The 16,337-nt window shown below is 32.8% G+C and overlaps 1 protein-coding gene across 1 annotated transcript in view; it reads left to right on the top strand.

Moving 5' to 3' along the window:
- The first annotated feature begins 368 nt into the window (after positions 1-368).
- Positions 369-16,337, top strand: part of LOC114328515 (zinc finger protein 721-like) — a 70,098-nt gene continuing 54,129 nt past the window's right edge. The window contains exons 1-3 of the mRNA XM_028277378.2: positions 369-1,260; positions 1,352-1,585; positions 11,568-11,849. Coding sequence (XP_028133179.2) covers positions 714-1,260; positions 1,352-1,585; positions 11,568-11,849 — 1,063 coding nt within the window. The 5' untranslated portion in view covers positions 369-713. The remainder of the gene's footprint in view (positions 1,261-1,351; positions 1,586-11,567; positions 11,850-16,337) is intronic.

Raw genomic sequence — 16,337 nt, 5'->3', positions numbered from 1 at the left:
GTTAAAATTGTACCAATTTGATACAATTAACAACCAAACTTTTGATACTAAAGTCTCCTAAAGTAAAAACCTAAAATTTTGTGACATAAGAAATTTGCTTCAAATAATATTAAACGACGTTTTTTTAAGTTTTTGTACAAAATGTGTTGGTTTAGTACTTTGTGTCACTATTCCAGTCATTCCGGTGCATTTACAAAAATTTCTCTGGCAACACTGCACACAAGCGATTTTATTGGATACTTTATTTAAATTAAAATTTCAAATTTAAGATACAATGTGGTATTACTAAGTACCTAAAATAATAAAATATATATTACCCCGATGATTTTACCTAAAATCTATTTTAGGGATGCTCAATATTATTTTTTATTAAACTTATAAAACATAAAATTTGTTAACCTAGCTTTCTTCAATCTTCCAAATTACTTAGTTAAAACTTTTTAACTACTTATTAAAGTTTATTGACGTAAGCAATATTTGTTACTATGTCACAGAAGTATTTAGCAATACTTACATGGACATAAAATACGAAAATTACTTTAAAATACTAAAATAACACTATACTATCATATGCCTTCAATGTATTGCATGCCAATCGCCAGACATATTGGAATAGTTTGACAGATCGTTGGATTCCCTAATTTTGACATTTTTAACTTAACCACAAAATAAACATGAAAAATAACAAATAATATAACACAAAAAAGAAATAAATGGAAACCCAAATAAGAGTTTCTGTAAACAATTTTTCATCAATTTGCAGACTTTGTCTTCGATCTGAAGATTTGTTACCACTATGCACTGTAGGTGCCATTCAGATTTTTAAAGAAATTACAAAAATTGAGGTAAATGAAGATGATCTACTACCAAAAAATATTTGCAAGACTTGTGCCAGTCGCCTGCAAGAAATTAAACAATTTATAGACCTATGTGTAGCTAATAATTCCTTATTTCTCAAGGCTTTAAAACATCCCTGTGTTAAAAATGAAGTATCCATTGAAATACCTTGCCAAGTAGATGCAATAATAACAGAGGATAATGTGCAACATATCACACTAAAAGAACAAACGGAATCGAAGATAGATGAAGAAAATGCAGAGTTTTTTCAGTGTGGTATTTGTAATAATAGTTTTAAAGAAAAACAATTACTTATTGCTCATTTAAAAGAGCATAGAACTAGTAAAGAAATTAACAAAAATATAAATAGCACAAAGAACGATTTAATAGTAAATAATAAAATTGGAAAAACAAGTGACAAAGGTATCAATTTTCAATACAAAAAATTTCGTTTTTCTGTGATATTCAGCATCTTTGCTGACAAAAATGTGTACTTATTTTTCTGCTGTTTTAGTAAGTTCAACAACACAAAACAAAAGTTTGGTGTGCCGTAAGAAAGTGCTTAGAAGTAGAAAAAAACTAGTAGCACCATTCAAATGTACAAAATGTGATCGTTCACTAACTTCACAAAATGCGCTAAATGAACATATGAAAACTCATACTGGAGCTAAACCGTTTAAGTGCCCCCACTGCCAAAAAGATTTTTCATATATAAGTAGCTATACAGTACATATAAGGTTACATACAGGTGAATGTTTTGATTTAACTAGTTTGTAGTTTACTTCTCTAAATAAGACGGACTATCTGGGGAAGTCAATAAAAAGACTTACCATCTTGTGGCTATCGGAATTTTTACTGTGTCTTCGTTTTTTTTCATGTTCAAGCAAAAAATTTTAGCACTAGATAAAAAGTTCAACAAACTACATACTTTCTTGAAAATCCTTGCTCTTTAACCCGGCATTGGTCGCTAGGTAGGTTGTTATGCGAGTGGTCTTACATGGGATTTTCTCTCACATATTTAACTTTTACCTTTACAAAATTTTACAAAAAAGATGAGGTTTCATCAATGATAAAGCCATTTGCTTTTAAAAGACACAACATTTTTCTGTTTTATTATTATTATCTTTAAATAAAATGTGACTATTGATGCCGCCAATATTTAACATTGAAAAATATTAGGTCTGGATCCGGCGTATGAAAAAAAAGTTGATTAATAGCAAGCTGAAAATTTGTAAATAGCTTAAGGGTGTCTAGTCGGATATATATTTTAACAATATGAATAGGTTTTAACACCATGGCTGTGTTTAGAGATATTTATAAACTTATTTTGATTCTGTTACAAGGCATATATGTCCCGTAGTGAATCTTTGCTACAGTGAGTAATGATACAGTCGACGCAGCTAACCATTAGTGTAATAAGAGGTCTATTTGTCTCGTAATGCAACCAAGGTGTTACACAATTCTATTTGTTTATCCCCTTTAAGATAAAAGTATCATTTTTAAACTGCTATACAGGTGCTTTGTCAATACTTAGAAAGGCTTTTCTGGTCTCATTGTCTTCATGTCTCATTCTCTTCATGTCTCCTTCTCTTCATGAGATCTCAAATTTTCAAATTATAAACAATTAAAAAAAAAATACTTGTTTAATTTGCATAACTTTTTTGTTTATTAACATTTTTAATTTAGAAAATTTCCTTTTAAATATCAAGTATTTTCAGGAAATTAATCTGTTGAATGTTTTCATCTAAAATGCATATAGTGGAGTCACTGAAGGTTTTCACCCCCGATTTCGTTGAACCTCCATCGATTTTCATGAAATTTGGTGAGTAGTTAGAGGATACTTCAAGCAACAAAGGTGACATGATGCAAACTTGCGCTTTTACCATGGGGGTGGAAGCCACCCCTACTCGGGGGTGAAAATTATTTTATTAAAAATAATACCATAAATCGATTTAAGTGCAAATTACAAGCAAAATTTGTATATAAAGTTATTAATATAAAGCAATGCTTTTTGAGTTATTGAGGATCAAAGATTTTATTTTTTCATAAAAAAATGCATGCTTTACTTTAAAGCTGTTTTTCACGTATAACTCAAAAACTATAAGCTTTAAAAAAAGTTATTATTACCAAAATTAAAGATAATAAAAAATTGAACACACTCCTCACTTAAAGAACTAAACTAATGTTAAGTCAAAGTGAGTCATGGGTAATTTAATGTAAATTTTTTTCGACGAGTACTCAAATCTTAAGTATTCAAGCTCAAATAACGGGAAAACGGTGCATTTTATAACATTGACCTGTCAAACACTTGTCAAAGCACTTCGGATTGCCTATCAATTGAGCTTCAGAAGAAGTTAATAGCATTAAAATTAAGCAAGGTATGATGAAAATAAGAGAACCCTTTTAACATAGACTTAGATTACTAATTAGATAATTTAGGTAAGCTATATTAGGTTTGTTCTAGCATCAGTTTCAAACGGTTTGAAACCATCAGCGAATAGTGGACCAGCGCGAGTAGAGGGGATAGCACTGTTGACTGTATTATGTTCTCTCACTGACCAACTGTTTGCTGACGGTTTCTGACTAGTTTGACTGTTTAGTAGAACAAACCTATTGTTATTATGTTTATGTATGTACTACTTACTTTATTTCTGGCCGCATGGTCTTATCCTAAAGCCAATATAAAAAAAAAAGAACTTTCGAATTTTTTAGGAAAAAGTGAAAAATAAAACATCGCCATTTCCACAAAAATTAAAATTTATAGTAATCCTTGCAATAGTTTCTTTATATTAGCATAAGTAATTATTTCAACAATTTTGACCGGTTTATATTGAAAATTTTTGGAAAAAGGTATAATTTAAAAAATCTGAATTTTTAAAATGATTTTCATTTTCGTAATTTTCATTTTCTTTTGATAATATGTAACTCCAAAAATACTCAATATACGTAAAAAATTATTTATAACCAAATTTTAGTTTTTTCTGTATCAAATATTTTACCTTCTTTATTATTTCTGTAGGGTAAAAAATAACCCAGATAGAAACGTTAAAAGCTTAAATTTTAACCAGGATCATTCAGGGCCGGTTGTTCGAACGCTAATCAACAATGATCACTATCAAATATTTAAGTACTGTCACCAAAACTGTCAAAGTCAACTTTTATTGGGTTGCTGAAAACATAATTGCTTATAATTATGAGATTAGTTAATCAATTAACATAACAATTATTAACATAATTGATTTAGTAATTTCATAATTGTAATCAATTATGTTTTCAGCAACCCAAACAACAGTAATTAAATATTTGATAATGATCATTGTTGATTAGCGTTCGAACAACCGGCCCTTATTTTATTTTTAAAAAAGTAATAGTACATTCTTTCACGGTTTTTGCTCTACATTTTAAAGAACCGCTTGGATTGACATGAAATTTGGCATACGCATAGCTTACATGTCAAAGAAAAAAAGTGAGATTGTGCCGATGTGTGCTTTTGCCCTGGGGGTGACTTTCACCCCCTCTTGGGGGTGAAAAAATATATGTCCAAAATAAGTCTGGAAATAGATAAACTGACTAATTTTAAGTAACTTTTGTTCTATAGAGCTTTTTCGCCAAGTAAACAATTTTCGAGTTATTTGCGAGTGAATATGTTCATTTTTCAACAAAATAACTACATTTTTAGACGGTTTTCGCAAATAACTCGAAAAGTAAGTATTTTGTCGAAAAAAACGTTCTTAACAAAAATATAGCCTGTAAAAAAGTAAAAAAAATTGGTGTACGCGTTAGGTCTCTGGACCTCGTAGAACCAGAGGTATAGCCAATGAAAAATAGATTCATATTCACCAAATTTCAAATAGAATATTTCGCAGTGAAATATCCAAAAAATTAAGCACTTTTTGGGGGAAAATCCATTATAACTTTTTTAAAGTGTTTAAAAAAAGCTTTATTTCTGTTTTTATAAAAAGTTTCTAGCATTAAATTTAAGTAAGTTACGCTCAAAATAAAGTTGGTCCCTTTTGTTTTGGCAAAAAAAAAATCGGGAAGACCACCCCCTAATTAGCAACTTAAATGAAATTAATCGTTACCGCTCCACAAATTATTTTACTTATGTTGTGTTTATATGATCTGTAAGTTTCATCTATTCAAAGTGCTTATTTTTGAAAAAAAAATTGGTTTTAAAGTAAAATTTTTAAAAATTACTTAAAAATTGTTAGAGATAGCAAAAATCTCGAATAACAAAAAAAGTCAGCATTGCTCTTCTGAATATAATGTATTTTTTTGTTTTTCTGTTAGACAAAAATTGATTAAGATTTGGTGCTTCTAAATTTGCATACATTCGTGATCAGTGACTCGTTCAACCACTTTTAACTACAGCTGTTTCAAAAATAAGGATTTTGAACCGATGAAACTTTCAGATCATATAATGAATACATACACGAGTCAAAAAACTTGTGAAGTCGTAACGATTAAGTTCATCTGAGATACTAATTAGGGAGTGATTTTCCCGATTTTTTTACCAAAAAAAAAGGGACTAACTTTATTTAGAGCGTAACTTGTTTACTTTTGATGCTAAAATTTTTTTTTATAAAACAAAAATGAAGCTTTTTTTAAACACTTTAAATAAGTTTTAATGAGTTTTCCCCGAAATGTGCTTCATTTTTGGTTATTTCACGTTAAAGTATTCCATTTGGAATTTGACGAATATGAACCTATTTTTAATTAGCTATAACTCTGCTTCTGCTAGGTATAGAGACGTGATATAATATACACCATTTTTTTTCCAATTTTTTACAGCCTATATTTTTGCTAATAATGTTTTTTTCGAGAAGATACTTACTATTTGAGTTATTTGCAAAAAACCGTCTAAAAGCTTGGTTATTTTGTTGAGAAAATACGTATTCACTGGCAAATAACTCGAAAAGTATTGACTTAGTGAAAAAACTCTATAGAACAAAAGTTACTTAAAATTAGTCAGTTTATCCATTTCCGGACTTACTTTGGAAGAATATTTTTCACCCCCCAAAAGGGGGGGAAAACCACCCACGGGGCAAAAGAACATATCAGCACAATATCACTTTTTTCTTTGACTTGTTAGCTATGTGTATGCCAAATTTCATGTCAATCCAAGCGGTTCTTTAAAATTTAGAGGTTTTGCAATATTTTACCGCTAAAGAACGTGCTATAAGGAGTTCAAAAGATTAAATTCAACGTCGTTTATTTGCCCTTGGAATTATGTTTCAAAGGGTTTTTAGGTGAACTTGATATCCTAAAAATTAATAGAGTTATTTAAACAGAAACAATAACATTTTTTGGAAAAAATTTTAAAAGATAAATTTTGAAAAATTAGTGGAGGATAAATTTTAATGCTATCAACTTTAATGCAATCGGTGACTCATTTGATAGATATTTCTAAGTACTTTGATACATGTTTTATAAGTTTATGTTATAAAATGCATCATTTTCCCGTTATTTAAGCTTGAATACGTAGATTTGGGTACTCGCCGAAAAAAATATACATTCAATTACCTATAACTCACTTTCAGTTGCCATTAAAAGGTTTTTTTAGTAAGAGGTTTATTTCATATTTTATTAGCTTCAATTTTGGTAATAATAACTTTTTTGTAAAAACTTCTAGTTTTTGAGTTATTTATGAAAAATCGGTTAAAAACATACATTTTTCTCACGAAAAATTAAAATCTTTGATCTTTAATAACTTTTTTTTTTTTTTTTTTTTTTTTTTTTTTTTTTTTTTTTTTTTTTTTTTTTTTATGCTTTATTTAACAATCAGAATACATTAGCATCCTATAAGTTAAAGTGTTGGCTTAGGAGCTGGGCCCCTCATTGGCGTGAAGGGACTCCCTCCAATGAAGGAGTCCTAGATAGTCTTCATGTCAGCTGGCCATAATCTCTTCAACCTTCTGGCAATTGGAGCTTGTACTAGCGGCTGTAATACTGCGTTGGGGTGTGTTTCCATTTTCTCGTGGTGTTTGTTGTACCTATCTTTAATGACATCTGTGATGAATGGAACCTTCAGATCTTCATGTAATGTTAAATTCGACACGAACCAAGGTGCATCTGTGATCATGCGTAGTATTTTTGACTGGCTCCTTTGCATGATAGCAATATTAGATTTGCTTGCACATCCCCAGACTTCGATACCATACATCCATATTGGTTTGATTATGGTGTTGTATATCAGCAGTTTATTTTCCAAACTTAGTTTAGATTTTCTACCTATCAACCAGTAGAGTTCTTTGACTTTCATGTCTATTTGTTTTCTCTTCTTTGTTATGTGCACTTTCCAAGTAAGTTTAGAGTCTAGATGTATGCCGAGGTATTTGGAAGAGTTGTTTTTAGCAATAATTTTGTTATTTATGTATAGTGATGGACACTGATCTTTTCTTGTAGTAAAGTTGACATGGACGGATTTAGCCTCATTTATCTTAATTTTCCATTTTTTTACCCAATTTTCTAGGTTTGCTAAGTCATTTTGTAGGATGTTGGAAGCTTCTACTGGATCTTGGTGAATTGCTAAGATGACGGTGTCATCCGCAAAGGTTCCTATGACAGTGTGTGGAGACGTAGGAATATCTGATGTGAATAATACATATAGAATGGGACCCAGGACACTGCCTTGCGGAACTCCGGCCTTGATTGGGAATTTTTGCGAATATTCATCATTCACTTTTACAAGAAACTGTCTGTCGTGAAGATATGATTCGAGCAGTCGATAGAAGGATAGTGGAAAGATTTTAGATATTTTGTATAAAAGTCCATCATGCCAAACCTTGTCAAAGGCTTGGCTAACATCCAAGAATACTGAGGGGCAGTATTGTTTTTGTTCTATTGCTAAATTTATTGAATGTGTTATTCTGTGTATTTGCTGAACTGTTGAGTGGCCTTGTCGAAAACCAAATTGGTGTGATGGAATCCAATCCTCAGGGAGTACTTCCTTATTTATTCTTTGAAGTATGAGCCTTTCTAGTAGTTTTGACATAACTGGCAATAAGCTGATTGGCCGATAAGATGAAACTTCGTTTGGGTTTTTGCCTGCCTTCAGTATTAAAATTATTTCTGCTGTTTTGAGTTGCGTCGGCCAGTAGTTTAGTCTCAGGATAGCATTGAAAATGTACATCATGAGTATGACTCCTCTGCGTGGCAGTTCTTTTAACATTTTGGAGGTTATTTTATCGATCCCTGGAGATTTTCTTGGATTTAGGAAGTTTAGTTCATTTTGAACTTCCTTTACAGAAAGTTGTTTGGTTGCGGGTATGTTGTTTGGGATATTTGAGAGATGTCTAGCTATTTCGTCATCAACTACATCACAGTTCGGTGTGAATACATTGGATAAGTATGCACCAAATAGTGAAGCCTTTTCTTTATCGCTTCTTGCCCATATAGCTGCAGGATTGCTGGAGTCACGTACAGGAGAATTCTGCATTTGAGGCTTGTTTTTGAATTTGCATGGTTTCCAGATGGAGTTATCACTTCGGTTAAGACCCTTCAAATATTCATTAAATGAACATTCACGCAATTCTTTAATTTTTGCTTTTAGTCGACTACTGGCTCGGTTGTACACTGTTCTGTCAACAGGGGCTTGCGTGCGTTGTAATCTAGCTCTTGCTTTTCGTTTTAGAGCTATGAGTTCCTTCACTTCTTTAGGTACAGAAATGTCTTTCTTTTGGATGGTGGGACGAGGAGTGGCTTGTTGTACTGATTCTATTAGGAGGTCATTAAAAGCTGTGATCGCCCCTTCGATTTCATTGGGTTCCTTTAGTCTGATGTCGAGTTTTACTTTTTCTTCAATTCTGGTACGATATTCTTCCCATTTGGTTTTCTTATTATGTAGTCTTGTGGGAGTTTTTCTATGTAACGCTGCTGTTCCTATTGAAGCTATTATCGGAGAGTGGTCAGAAGAAAGATCATAGCTTGGTATTACGTCTAAGTAAGGAGCTGGTAACCCATTTGTCACAAAAAAGTCAAGCAAGTCAGGAGTTTTAGCAGGATCAGTTGGCCAGTAAGTTGGAGTTCCTGTTGACAGGTATGCGTAATGCTTCTCTTGAATCACTGATGCCAATTCTCTACCTTTGGTTGTTGTAAGCCTAGACCCCCATAAAATGTGTTTGCTATTGTAATCACCGCCCGCAATAAATTTGGATCCTAGTGTATCGAAAAAATCACTGAAATGTTCCTTTTTTATGTTGTGTCGTGGTGGACAGTAGACGGCGGCAACTTTTAGATTATATGAGTCCATGCAGACGTTGACAGTTGTGGCTTGTAGAAAATTTTCAGCATATTTTGGCATTTCATGGTGCTTTATTGTGTTTTTTATTAGGATAGCAGTACCAGCATGTGCAGTGTTGTCTGGGTGATTGCTGTGATATGTTGTGTAATGTGGAATGTAAAAGTAGGATCTGTCAGTGAAGTGTGTTTCGCTGATGAGAAGCAGGTCTATGGAATTGTGTTTTAGAAATATTTCAACTTCTTGTTTGTGATGTAGAATGCCGTTGGCATTCCACAGTGCTATTCTAATGAACTTAATGAATTTTATTTATTAACGTAGTAAGCATATTCATCACCATGGTGTTTTGATGAATAAGTTGCTGAAACATGGCTTTGAATTCGTCTAAGAATCTATGTAGCATATCTGTTGTGGTGTCACATTGATTCTGCTGAGTATAATTGTTGGATGCTACATTTGCATAGGTCACATTATTTCTTACCGGCGTTGTTGTTGGCTTGGTGGTAAGATTAGGATGGGCATTTGGGCAACCCTGACTGCTGACTGGCTGTACATTTTGCCTATTATTTTGATTATTAGGGCGTCTCATTATGTTGTGATAGTAGCTACAACCTTTATAGTTGGCTGTATGGGCACCTCCACAAAGTGCACATGTTGCTGGAGTGTTCCTTGTTTTTGTGCAGGTTGATGTACTATGGGCTCCCCCACACTTAACGCAGACAAAAGGTTTATAACAGTAACCCTTGGTGTGTCCATATTGTTGGCATCGCGTGCATTGAGCTGGTCCATAGTTAGGTTTTGGAGGTTCTACCTGTATGATTAAATTTTGCATTTTTTGTATTTTATATACGTCTTTGTTATTTACCGCAGGCTCTAAATCCACAAAGAACAGATTAAGAGGCTCCTTAGTTCTTTTGTCCTTGGCATTGAGGATATTTCTGACTTGATGGCCTTTTGCGTTGAGTTCTTTCACTATTTCTTTTGTATCCATAGTGTGGTGAAGGTGTCTGATCACTACTCGGAATGCACGTTCTTCTTTGAGTTGGTATGTGTGGTGTACAATTTTTTTCTCACGCATATACGTTACTAGATGCCTGTAAGACTCAACAGTATCACTAATTATTTTAATTGTATTATCTGCAAGTGTTTTTGTACTGTAGTGCACATCATCAATGGCATCTCTTAAACTTAGTATCATTTTCTGGTAATCTGTTACTCCGTACACAAATATTGGAGGAGGTTTTATAGTTTTAGCTTCGGTGATATCTATTTGTTGGTCTGTTTGACTCTCTTCTACAGTTTCTTCTACAGGAAGCTGACTATATCTATTGCTTATATCTATGTCGGAGTTTTGTGAGTTGCTTCTTCTGATCTTCCTTCTTTTTGTATTCGTTACTTGTTGCCATTCGTTCTCGTTGGCTGCGTGTTGTTCTAGCTGCTCATCGTCACTTGTAGAGGACAATCTGTGATAATATTTCTGACTGGTTGATGGTATATGTTGTGATTTTTGGATCATTGGTACCTGATGTATGTAATTTTGTTGATTAATTGGTACCTGCTGAGTGGAATTTGCTTGAGAAGCATCAAAATGTTGTTGAGATAAACAAGAATTATTATTATTCAATGCTGCTTGAGTTATTGGTTGAGAATTAATAAATTGTTGTACTTGCATATTTGTATCTGCTACACCCTGTATGTTGGTTTGCGAAACTGGCTGGCTATAAGAATCTCCAGGTCCATTACTAGCTGGTAACACATTCATGTTTTTATTTCACTTAAATTAGCACTGGGTTCAAAAACTCATTAAATTTCAATGTAAATGAAAATAAATATTTCATTAATTGTTTTTAAATTGTAGGTATCGGTTTTTAACAAAAATTCCGGTTCGAAATTTTTATCGTGGCGTACGTTGCTTGATGATTAAGGTAATACATCCGCACAGCACGAGAGGCGATTCGGTACTGATCTTTAATAACTCAAAAAGTTTTGATTTATTTTAATAACAATAATATAGCAAATTTTGATTAGAATTTGTCCCTCTATCGAATTATGGGATTAGTTTTAATAAAATAATCTTCACCCTCGAGAAGGGGTGGCACCCACCCAAGGGTAAAAGCGCAAGTTGGCACCATGTCAACTTTGTTCCTTGAGATATCTGCTAACCACTCACCAATTTTCCAGCAAATCGATGGAGGTTCAACGAAATCGGAGGTAATAGCTGATATCCACCTTCAGTGATATGCACCAATAGCTTTTTCACATTATCGAAATTAATGAAAAAATTCGCTTTTTTGCTTAAATGTTAATAAAAACCCATGACGAAATAAAAATTTTCGACACTTGCGAGATGGTACTTCTTTTCTATTGACTTCACCCGGACATTCCAGTTGAAAAATAGCATGCAGTAATTTTTCAAGTGCTTTTTCTGCTTTGTTTCATAGGGTACTATTGAAGTGTCGTATTGACACTGGCAAATCTTTTTTCTTTTTAGGAGAAACTCCATACATTTGTTCAATTTGCAATAAGGGATACCGCAGTTCTACCAGCCTAAACAAGCACAAAAGAGTTAAACATTTTGTCTTTCAAGACAATGACGGTCTGAACAATTCAAACAAAACCCAGTGTCCATTTTGTAGCAAATTTTTTGGTAAATTTGGGTTCGGTGCACATTTAAGAACCCATATTAATCAGAAGAAGATAATCAAATGCCTTTTATGCAACAAGGTTTTCCAGAAAAACTCACACTTGGAAAGACATATCAGGATACATACAGGTAAGTTCAATCGTTTTAACCCTCGTAAGACGGTGCCAACGGTTGCAAAAAAACTGTGGAATTCAACCGGACTAGTATTTGCTGACTACAAGAAAGCCTTTGACTCTATCGAGATGGTAGCCATCTTAGGAGCTTTGGGAGATTGTAGAATCGACTACCGATATTCCAACATTATTTAACATATATATGCAAATGCCACAACAGCAGTAAACCTCCATACCCAAACTCAAAAAATAAAACTAAAAAGGGGAGTTAGACAAGGAGACAACATATCACCAAAGCTATTCAATGCCGTAATGCAGCATGCATTCCAGATGTTAGAATGGAACAACAGAGGTTTGAATGTCGATGGCGAAAGGCTGAACCACCTACGATTTGCAGATGACATAGTTGTAATAACCGATGACTTAAAGGAAGCCCATGAAATGCTGCAAGAACTGCAGCGAGTTTCTCAAAAAGTAGGGTTGGAAATAAACTTTGGGAAAACTAAAATGATGACCAATTTAGTACCAGGGCCGTCTTAACCCGGGGGTGCAAGGGGTGCGTGGAACCCGGGCGCCAAGTCCAAGGGGCGCAAGCCGAACACTTGCTAGACTCAAATTTGCGCATTTTGTACATAAAAAACTACATAATAATATAACAAAAGCATACAAGTGCACTTTCGGTATTTTTTACAAGCGCTATTAAGGCCATGGGTACATAATTCGCAAATATTTTACGGCTATCCCTACTTTTTGTGTCTTTACACGGCAAATTACGTGTAGTAAAATTCACACTGGTCTGGATATGTAAACATTACTAGAATGTCATTCTACTTGAAAATGTCATCATTAACTTAAAGAGATGGCTTTTGAATTGTCTTGGATAACTGTTATTTATATAATTGCAAATTATTAATTCAGTTAATAAATGTGATTACATATTTCATTCATATGAGATTCTGACCAATAGAAAGCTACAGAAATCTGAATTAAATCGATAATTTTTGATAATTGCCCGTCGTTAAGTATATTACGTCAGATGCCCTTCGTTGCTACGAAAAAATACATTCAGTGACATTAATGACAATTAATGTTTTAAAAATTATAAAAGTGATGACTTTCAATCGTCAAATATTTATAAAAACTTTGTGTTTAATTGTACTAATTTGTACTTACATAAATAAATTACAATAAAATTTTGGTTTTGAACAGTTTTATTCATGAAATAATCGCAACAAATTGCACTCGAACTCTAAAATTAATATAGAATTTTAGAGCTCTTGTGCAATTACTACTGATAATCTTTTCACTAACTATGTATTCAGTGATTGTAATAATTTATATGTACAACAAAAACTAATACTCAATGGAGATAAGAGGAAAAGTGTTAAAGTGATTTTTTAATAATATATTGTTACTATGGAACGCTTACAATTTTGAACATCTTTAACAACAAAATACTTGGATCACAGAATATATATTATCCTGATGTATTCTCTGCTTGGATCTTCCACAAATAATACACAATAAATAACTTTTTATTAAGTTCACGTCTTAAATCAATTATTTATCAAATACACTATATATCAATATTATTTAATCAACAACTCAAAATATTCCCGATGCCATGTCAAATATTTAAAATTGTCACTGATTGTCAATGTCTGACTGGCAATATGCTGACAATATTCTATTCGACTGAGTGCGTTGTAAGACAAAGATAGATTTGGAAAATATTACCACGGACATGGTGTCCATTTTTTGCGAATCCTGAAAAAACTAATATATACTTTTAAAAAATTTAAACGCAGAATGAAAGACTAAATTATTACCGAGGGCCGAACGTTATTCAGTATTATTTTCTGCCATCCATTGTTGAAATTCAGCGTATTCCTTGTCTTACGTTTTTTTGTATCTTTTCCGTAACAGATTTTCAGTCGCTTTTTTGGCTTTTTTACTATTTCTTCAGAAATATCGAATTTCTCTTGCATTCTGACTTTTTTTTGAACAATGGGTCTATTGAATAAAAAGAAGTATTTACTTTTACTTACTCGTATTTAAGTATTTACTTAATAGTAATTGAATAAAGGATTAAAGAAATGACTTTAATTGATTACTATTAAGTAAATATTTAAATACGTGTAAGTAAAAGCAAATACTTCTTTTTATTCAATAGATCCATTGTCACAGAAAAACTTTGTTTACGTTAATAACAAATTGCTAACCAACATCACTGTGCTAGCAACGGTACTAAATACCTGCTGCGATACAATATTGCTTCTAATTAATATAAAATAAAATTAAAACTTTAATTGATGCTTCAACCGGTATGACATAAAGTTTTGTATAAGCTTGTCGCCCTTAGGGTATAAACATCTATTTAATGTCCTTGATACATAAATAACTATTTTAGCATGACAAAATTTACCAGTGAGAGGAACCTGTCAAAGGTTGTATAAATGCCTCTGCCTTGACATGGTACAATATTTTAGCAAATTTTAATATTATCAGCAGAACTGTGCAAACGAGCGATATTATTATTTCGGAAGCTGTTAAGATGCTTGATCAAGTTAGTAAAGATTTAACCAACAATCGCACTGGCACTGTGTTTGAGCAGATATCAATTGACTCGGTATCAGTTCCTAAAGAACTAGATTGCAAAGCTAAATTTTCTAAAGCTGTTCGTCCACGTCCCCGAAAAAGTCATTTCAATTAAAAGGCTGCAGACGAGCCTCTTTTTAGACCCAAAACAAAATTTTAGGGTTAACTTCTATTATTACTTATTGGACATTGCCATTGCAAAATTAAGTGAAAGATTTGAAATGTTGAGGGAACATAATTATAATTTTTCTTTCTTGGAAAGTATATTGAGCTGGAGAAACTCAGAAGAAAACTTAAAAAAACCAATGTTTACATTTACAAAAAAGAACTAGCGTATGGAAATAGATCTGATATAGATGGTGAATATCTATTCATGAGTTAGAATTGTCATACCAATATTTTTTATAAATATAGACACAACTCCACTCGATATTTTAAGTTATGTAGGGATTCCTTTAAAGACAATCGTAATAAAAGTCCGTTTGATGTTTAACAGTTTTAATTAATAAAATAGATGACTAAATTATTGATACTATTAAATTGACGAAATGTAAAAGTGTTGTGTAATTGCGACTAAAATCTTACGTGTTCTTATTCTTACAAAAAAGAAATGTATTTATAGATAATTTGCGTCTAATCAATATAATACCCGTCTTAATTCGTCTTTTTACGTCTTATTAACCCTAAGAGCACGTCTGTCGTCGCTGTGATGTTATAATCAACTGCCTGTATTCGTTCTAGTTCCCTACGCTAAAACCAACCCTTTTAGGCTAATCTCCTTTTTCCTGTGAAACAACTCAATTAAAATTGGTTCAAAGCATATACCGACATCTTCCAATAACCCAAAACTACAAAAATTAGTCAAGCTAGCTACTTCGCTACTTGTTGATCTTTAACGATCGAAAATAACCACAACGACTAGATACGCCCACACAGCTGCCCTAAGGGACGGCCGTTCGTTTCGTATTTCTACTAATAATCAAGGAAAAATGATATACAGGGAAATTTAAAATATCAGGTAAACTATTTACAATCCTACAGTTATATATTCTAATAATTTAGTCTCTGTTTTCCCAAATCTTTCTACATGTCTAAACATATATTTAACACTTCCAGTAACAATAGCTGAAGGAGAAAGGTTTTTTTCTAAACATACACTGATCAAAAATTATCTGAGCTCAACAATGGACCAAAACAGATTAACAAACAATCTATCTATTTACGGGTACAATTGTACAATATTTATTCAATTGTTAACAGCCATGGGCGCCCATACCCATGAGCAGGGGGGCCGTGGCCCCCCACTAGCTTTTCGGGTGCTTTAAACTATATTTGGTTATCCAAAGTATACAAAATATAATGTGCAACATTTTCACGTCTGACCCCCCCCCCCCCCTGAAATTTTTATATGGGCGCCGGTGTTAACAGCATCTTGCCGTATTCCCGTCATCCTTTGCCAAACCTCTCTGTTCAAGGCATCGTCTTCTTATAAATTGCGGTCATACATTGATCTCCTGATGCTCTCATTCCATGACCTTCGCGGTCTACCCCGCTTTCTTCTTCGTGGTGTCACGCTTTCTTCCAACAGATTAACAAACATGGCTTTAATAAGTATAGAAAAGCAAGTAAAAATAGATATCACCGAAGCAATAAAAACTTTTGCCAACTTAAAAGCTAGAAAAGTTGACTTTGATATACATACTTTAAAAAGTATGGTATAGTGTTATAAGGTTGATCTTTTTTGAATACTGAAACCATGTTTTTTAATACAAAATATAAAAGCAAACATACCTAATTAGTTTTAATTTTAGCGTACCTGTATAATCTTATGACAAAAGGGGGCGCAAGATGAGTCTTGCACCCCGGCGCCGTATATGGTTAAGACGGCCCTGTTTAGTACCATTGA

Source organism: Diabrotica virgifera, chromosome 2, assembly GCF_917563875.1.
Source record: "Diabrotica virgifera virgifera chromosome 2, PGI_DIABVI_V3a".
Taxonomy (NCBI): domain Eukaryota; kingdom Metazoa; phylum Arthropoda; class Insecta; order Coleoptera; family Chrysomelidae; genus Diabrotica; species Diabrotica virgifera.
The sequence above is the reverse complement of the archived record's forward strand: the minus strand, read 5'-3'. Positions and strand labels throughout refer to the sequence as shown.